This window comes from Anneissia japonica, unplaced genomic scaffold, assembly GCF_011630105.1.
Source record: "Anneissia japonica isolate Jap-2015-1 unplaced genomic scaffold, ASM1163010v1 scaffold522_len1101056_cov227, whole genome shotgun sequence".
NCBI classification, from domain to species: domain Eukaryota; kingdom Metazoa; phylum Echinodermata; class Crinoidea; order Comatulida; family Comatulidae; genus Anneissia; species Anneissia japonica.
In genome coordinates, this window is record NW_022756123.1 from 518923 (window position 1) to 526557 (window position 7635).

The 7635-nt window shown below is 32.6% G+C and overlaps 1 protein-coding gene across 3 annotated transcripts in view; it reads left to right on the forward strand.

Annotated features, from left to right (window-relative positions):
- LOC117124042 (adenylate cyclase type 2-like) overlaps nt 1–7381 on the forward strand; it is a 55847-nt gene extending 48466 nt beyond the window's left edge. For all 3 annotated transcript variants that reach the window (XM_033270163.1, XM_033270162.1, XM_033270164.1), the window contains 11 exons: nt 367–447; nt 2142–2214; nt 2743–2925; nt 3026–3145; nt 3955–4137; nt 5146–5312; nt 5567–5651; nt 5948–6106; nt 6518–6664; nt 7002–7127; nt 7220–7381. In XM_033270163.1, coding sequence (XP_033126054.1) covers nt 367–447; nt 2142–2214; nt 2743–2925; nt 3026–3145; nt 3955–4137; nt 5146–5312; nt 5567–5651; nt 5948–6106; nt 6518–6664; nt 7002–7127; nt 7220–7366 — 1471 coding nt within the window. In that variant the 3' untranslated portion in view covers nt 7367–7381. The remainder of the gene's footprint in view (nt 1–366; nt 448–2141; nt 2215–2742; nt 2926–3025; nt 3146–3954; nt 4138–5145; nt 5313–5566; nt 5652–5947; nt 6107–6517; nt 6665–7001; nt 7128–7219) is intronic.
- Nucleotides 7382–7635: the final 254 nt, after the last annotated feature.

Genomic DNA, 7635 nt, shown 5'->3' on the forward strand with positions numbered 1-7635 from the left:
ATTGAGAAACTGGCTTGAGATAGATATATATTGATACATAGAGATAGCATGCAAAGGCTTTTTATGGTTGACTTGAAATATGAAATAGTTATCAACAATATTCTTAACTTAATCTGTCTGTGTCATGGATATACAGCAAAAAAGCACAATATAATATTAATTATATTTGAAATGTTACATGTTTATGTTTAAGGGTCTCAGAAATTATTTATATACTGTAATTAAGAAAAATGTTCTGCTATAAAAAAAATCGGGGAAAATTTCTCCCCTATCTCACCAGCTTTTTCCCTTGTATTAAAATGAATGACTAAAGCAATAATGAGGTGAATAAATAAGATAATGAATATCTTAACAATTTCCTTACAGGATTCATCGACATTCTATCATGTTTGATAGAAGAGTGAATGAGAGAATGTACGAAGCGATTGATGGAATTAATTCCGAAAAGTAAGAATCAAAATATATTTAAAAATGTTTTAATTTATTCTTGTCCACCAGCAAGAGTCTTTTCACAGTCTTATGATGCTCTATATACTAGGTCTGTTGTATGATCTTATTTTATAATTTATTTTTGTTGTGTTTTTTTGCAAATTGATAAATTATGCATACACTGGTGTTTCATGCTCATTGGATACAAACTCAACCATACAACCACATCACTGCCCCCTCCCCCCTTTCCCAAGGAATTCGACACTACCCACGTCACTCAACAATTATTCACCTTCTAGCATCTAGCCCTTTTATATTCCTGAGTATCTATCTGTGTGTAAGGAGTGTCTTGGCTAGGGACACAAGCAAAGGGACAATTTTTTGGTTTTTGGAAATTACTGAAAAATGTGCTTCTTATATTAAGGGGAGTATGATGGAAAGAAAGATTTAGATCAAGATGATAATGATGATGGAGATCACCAACAAAAATCTTTAACCACTATGCTCTGATAATTTCATTTTTCATTGTTTGCTTGGGTCATGGTCTCGCATTAAACTGACCTACATGCTTATCTAAACAAATACCTATTAACCACTAGACTATTGGTTGATGGTGGCTACTATATGTCTGTCTCTTACATTCATTAAAAGATGGTTTGTAAATTTCAAATGCTGGTAATAATAGCAAGGCGCCATTGCATAGATTTTAAACATTTTAATTCTTAAAAAAATACGCAAACATATGGATTGTATGTATTCTATTTTTAAAATTTCCGGAATGTGGACATTAGTAACAAAACTTCAAATAACTTAAACGGTAGGCGTACCATAAACCTGCCAGTGCGTTCTTTTAAAAATAATACAGTAATTCAGCATTTCATAAACAACCAAATTTGGTATTGACATTTTACCATATTGAGCTAATTGGACTGAAAATAGAACACCGACATAATTAAGATTTAATTGCCACATGAAATAAGGAAAGACAATGACCATTGCATTTAGAAATAGACAGCCTAAAAGTGTCGGAAGAAAGGTTGAGATGGATTTGAAGTCAGCTGGCATCAGCTGTTATTTTAACTACTATTTTAACTATAATGAATATGGGCAAGGCAGTTTGGTGCAGTAGTTTAAATTGTGGTCCTTAACCTAGTGGTCATGCTGACCGTTTTCAGACAGCTGTGCTTAGATATCCCAGCTTGCATTTTTGGCTACAATTCCAACTTGAAGTATCATGATGAGATTTTTTCAGAGACCATGATAGCGTGCATTTATATTTAACATTATTATGTTAACATTATCATTTATCATCTTGATCATCATCATCATGTACATGTAACATCTCATGTTTCCACACCTTCATTATTGTATACTACTCACACTGTTAGACCCAATAAAAAAGTTATTAGTTTATCACCCTCGCATGCATGCCTTCTATGGTACTGAAAAAAAATATATATATATATTTTTTAAGAAATTTTTCTCAATCATGTTTTACTTTGAATATCAATGCACCAGCAAACAACCAAAGAGTGATATTTGGCTGTAGCAAAATAAAAAATACAAAAAAAAGCTTCCCTCCCTCATCACTTTTCCAGTCTAGATAGGGTGATAAACTCGTAATATTTTTTATAGGGCCTTATCTTGTGCATCATTGTCCCATCCACATTGATAATGTCATTTATTTTAAAGTGTTTGTTTTGTATTTTCAGTCGTCTGTGCATGAACTCGGAGGATTTAGAATTCGGCACCATGATGTTCAAAGTCAAAAACTGGGAAAAACGGGTGAGGAGATAATTATCACTCAAATTCCTTAATCCTATTAATACCATTTGACATATAAGGATCCTCTTTTATCTTTAAGTAACCAGATTGTCTATGAGGTCGTTAACCTCAAGCCTGCTTTCATTTACCTTTGATTGTTGCAATAAAGAAACACCAGAGATATCTGTTCTGTGATTGGCTGAATATAGTGCATAGCCTTTAAGCTTTAACCACACTGTCAAGTTTTTTTTGTGACAGATAACATCTCCATATATGGGTGTGATATCTCCATATATGGGTGTGATATCTTCATATATGAGTGTGATATCTCCATATATGGGTGTGATATGACATCATGTAAGGAAGTACAGATATATGTCCCTAGTAAACTTGTGTGAAAAAGAACTTTATTTACTAAACCTAAAGGTGTCTGTTAGTAATTGTAATGTACTGCATGATGAACAGTACTGTACATGAAACTGATATGCATTCACGAGAATTATTATTATTTGTTCAAAAATAACAATTTTGTTGTTTACTATATCACAGTACAGTGAGCTGGCAGATCCCTCATTCAAGTATTACATTGGTACATCATTCTTCATCTTCATCTGTATCGCGGCCACTCAGTTTTTGACGATGCGCAAGACGCCGCTTCTCTACATCTCCTTCACAATTTGCTGTCTTTTACTCTTGTGCATACTCCTTGTTGGAATGGCTGATCAACTTCTGGTATGTAACCATCTGACATTTCTTTAGTCAAATTAAACTAATCCATCAAAACCACTTACAACTGTAGTTGTCTTCAACTATGTTTTTTTCCCTTTTTTAGTGTCATAAGAAGTTCACTGCTGCCTGGATTGCGCAGATGGTTTCATCTAATAGGTCACTTCGCTGTGCTCTTGCCCTAATTACAATTACCATCACTCTATTGGTGTCTTTTGTTAATGTGGTAGGTTTTCTACTAATAATTGCAGATCCACAAAAAATGTATCACAATGTAACATGTCAAATGTCTGATTATCACACTGAGGGATATGCTGCCCTTTATGTTTCAGTAAGACTTACCATAGCAACAGGAAAAATCATCAAACAGAAGAACTATATTATCAAACTAACAGATAAACTTATCACATCATATAACAGATATACTGCCCTCTGTTGTCTAATGAGTTATGAATAAATTTTAAAAAAATACACTAAAGAGAAGGAAACTGTTTAAATAATTATCATACAAATATGTACACACTTTACCAAAGATCATATGATGTATGTCCAAAGAGAATGACTATATCTTCCATTGGTATGGAAACATTAATAATAAATTGCAAAAACTAACAGCTTATCAAATATCTACCAAAATAGCAATGTCAAGCGGCAACAGATTGCAGATTGATAGTCGACCAACGGAGTGTGTGTACAGCTTAATAATACATAGTATTTCAGATATGTAAAGGGGTTCTTAAGACTTATATTGAATTCAGGAGCAAGATAATGATGATGTTTAAATCAGCATAATAATAATAATAATATTAATAAAATTATGAAATGATTTCTTTAAACAGAGTGCAAATTAACAGTCAGCCGATATAGTGTGTTTTAGTATTATCTATTAGGGACACTTCTAAGAATTACTGTATTGAATTTGGGAGCAAGTTGATGATGATGATGCATTGTGTACATTTGCATTTACATTTTGTTTTTTTCATTTTTTTATGCTACATATTCTGAATAATCTTATCTACTGCATCTCACCAACAGATAGACTGTCCCTTAGAACCCAGTAAGGACATCTTGCCAACCAATAATCAACTCAACACATCAGCAGTAAATTCTTATAAATCTGAAGCTGGGAATAACATTGGTGAATCAAGCAATATTAGCGTTATATACACAACAGTTACTAGCATCAGCAAGGTTTCACAAGTTTGCCCGTTTCCAGCTGTAAGTGCATTTATTTTTCTATATTTTGTGGATATTCTCAAAGGAGAAACAGGGGAAATGTCATTGTCCCCTTCTCTTCCATTCCCTCCACCATCTCCATTGTCAATGTGCACCTCTCCCCTTCACATGTTCTCTTTGTATATGAAATCCAAAATAGATCATGACCTTGTTTGGGTTTTTTTTTTCTGATGAAATTCATTTTTGTGGTTGTATAGCAAGCATAGTTTTCCCTTGGCTCCACTACATCTAATGTACAAATGACAAATTACGACAGGTTGAGTTGTTTGTTCAGAGAACTTCAATTTTGATATTCCGGTTTTTGTCTTCTGAAATGTACTTTCAATACTGTACTACTGTAAGTGTATGGTTATCCAAAGTGGTTCACAAAATATAATTGAAATAACATATGAGTTTTGCATTGCCAAAATTAGCACCAGTGACAAAACATGAAAATTGACTTTTTAATATATTAATATTCTCAACATTATAAGCTTTAAAATGATAGGCATTTATTGGAATGGACTTATTATTGCCAAAGTAATGAGTAAAGTATTACAGCTTCTCTGTACAAAAATGCAATACTGTAAATTATTATGTTTATTATTATTTACATTTTGATTACTTTTTTACTTGTGATGTCTATGATTCTTGTTTGTTGTCTACTGTTATTCTTTTCAGACACTGCACCTTTAGCATCAATTTTGGTGGTGATGTTTGTGCTTTTACAAATCGTTATTATTACTATTATGCTAATAACTCAGTTTAATAATTAGCAAAAGTACACTGGTTTTGGGATGACATGTCTCATATTAAAAGTTAAGAAAAGGAAATAAGAAATTTGATTATGAGTGAATACTAACTAAGAAAAACAATCACACATTTAAGTTAGAACTAAACTACTAACAACAATAGTCATGATTGCTATTGAAGTAGATGAGATAGTTTAATGAAATTTGATGTTGTTATAAACTAACTGTTGATATTTGTAATATATTTTCTCTTTTCTAGTATATGCCTTTCTCAGCAATGCTTGCCATGTTAATGGTGATGATGTTTATGAGGATTGGCTTCCTCGTCAAGGCTGTTGTCATGGCAATTAGCTTTATTTTCTACTGTTTCATCATTCACTTAACACATCGTTCTGTTTTCGAAAATTATGATCAAGTAGCCGATAGGTAAACAATACATATATCTTTAATCATGTATATTTATGTTTCTTTCATGTGGAAAATTTAATCATCCTAAATTCACTAGCTTGCAACTGGCTGTGAAAAATAGGTTTTATGAAAACAATTTGAGACCACCTTTGGGACCTGAACATTTGGGGTGGTCTTGGTGTTGGTCCCCAGTTAAAGGGCTAGCTTTGTGTTAAAAGGTTGAAGATTGTTATCTCGGGATGTTTGATTAAACAGCATTCTTTGTCTTTCAGTGTAGATGAACATATTCCAATGGCGGTATCTACAACGATGCAGCTAGCTTTGATTTGTATAACATTGTTTCTTCTGGATAGACAGGTAAATTTTCATTCCTGTTGTAAAGCCTCTGGGTTAGTTGTTACCATTCGGTGTTACAAACACATTTAACTAAAGCTCTACTATGTCCATATAATCTTGTCTTCTGAACTTTCCATGGTGCCATAGATAAAGAATTAATATGATTGATTGATTGATTAGTATAAAAATATTTGTAATTTGAATATTGTAAAATATATTAGTAATATAAATATTATGTTTTTGTAGTGCCTTAGTTGATCACAATGTCATTTTTCAGAGCATGATTTTATTCAAAAAATAATGTTTTTTCTTTGCAGCTTTGTTATATGTCAAGATTAGGTTTCCTGTGGCAAATGAAATTTAGAGTTGAGAGAGAAGAAGTAGAAACTATGGAGTCATTGAACAAAGTGCTTCTTGAGAATATGTTGCCAGAGAATGTAGCAGGCCACTTTTTGAAACGAAAGATCAAAGCCGATGTAAGAACATTTTGTACATTATCAGTTTTTTTAATACTGCAGTTAAACTTGCCTAAGTCGACTTTACCTAACTCGGATAAAGTCAAACTTATTTTACATGCCAAATTGTTGTGTTTTCCATTAGATAACAATCTGTAAGTCAATTTTTATCCAAGTCAAACAATTTTTCAATGGCATTTTGGATTCGACTTAAGCAAGTTCAACTGCATAGAGTGGTGAAGAAGTTGATTGAGAGCAGCAAGTCTAAATACAATATTCCCAAATCTAAAACATCCAAATATTGATGTAATAATGTCGGTATGTATTAGTACCATATATTTGCTCATTATTAACACAAGGTCATGACCTCTATGCACATTATTAACCTGATTATTGAGTATTATATACTTTTTTTTTTATTTCTCTCTACAGGAACTTTACCATCAGTCATATAAACTCATTGCTGTAATGTTTGCCTCAATTCCAAATTATAAAGAATTCTACATGGAAACAGATATCAACAAAGAAGGATTAGAATGTTTAAGATTACTCAATGAAATAATTGCTGATTTTGATGAGGTGAGAGCTCGTGAGGGAGTAGGACATTGTTTCATACACACAATTTGATCATTATAATAGTTATGACAATTAATAACTAAAATTATTAGAAGATGGCATTGTTTACATTAGTGGAGCAGTGATGTTTAGGATTCAACTTCAAACAAGTTTCATCTTTTTTCTTAAGTGTAGTTTCTAGGTTGCTTGATGTTTATTATACAATATTTTTAAAATGATATTCCACTTTTTAATTGTCAAATGTACCGAGACTGCTAGGTATGTTTTATTTTTTTATACCTCAAAAAATGCATTTTATTTTCATCATAATATAATATGGTAAGATGTTTTTATTTTCTAGCTATTATCAAAGCCCAAGTATAGCTGTGTTGAAAAGATCAAAACAATAGGGAGTACATACATGGCAGCAGCAGGCCTGCACCAGGACAATGAGAACAATGATGCATCATTCAGCGATGCCTACAAGGTGAGTGATATATGCATTTGTCAAAAAAACTATTTTGGTCAATCAATCAATGTAACAGTTAAAACGTTTATACTTTCTTTTATTACTAACAGGACCAGGCATGCCAGCGCCAAGCCCTGTACTATGTTGGTGTCCTCACTGAATTTGCCATGTCAATGCAAACCAAACTAGAGCAACTAAACAAACACTCATTCAATGAATTCAAGCTTAGAATAGGTAAGAATGTGTTATGTCCTTGATTTGATAAACCAACCTATGCACTCATACAGATGCTTAGCAATCATCAGTGCTTTATTTTGTGTCTCTTCTCAACATCTTTCAGTACAACAGTAAGTTGGTTGGTTATAGTATATAAATATTTTGGAATTGATCAAAAACAGAAATTAGATAACACTTTTTAATGACTAACTGCAGAGCATACTAAATCCGTTGTTCACCGTTAAGGCCAACTCAGACAGCGTCGGCCGATGCAGCCCCACCCGATTTATCGTCGGGGACAGTCTTAAGC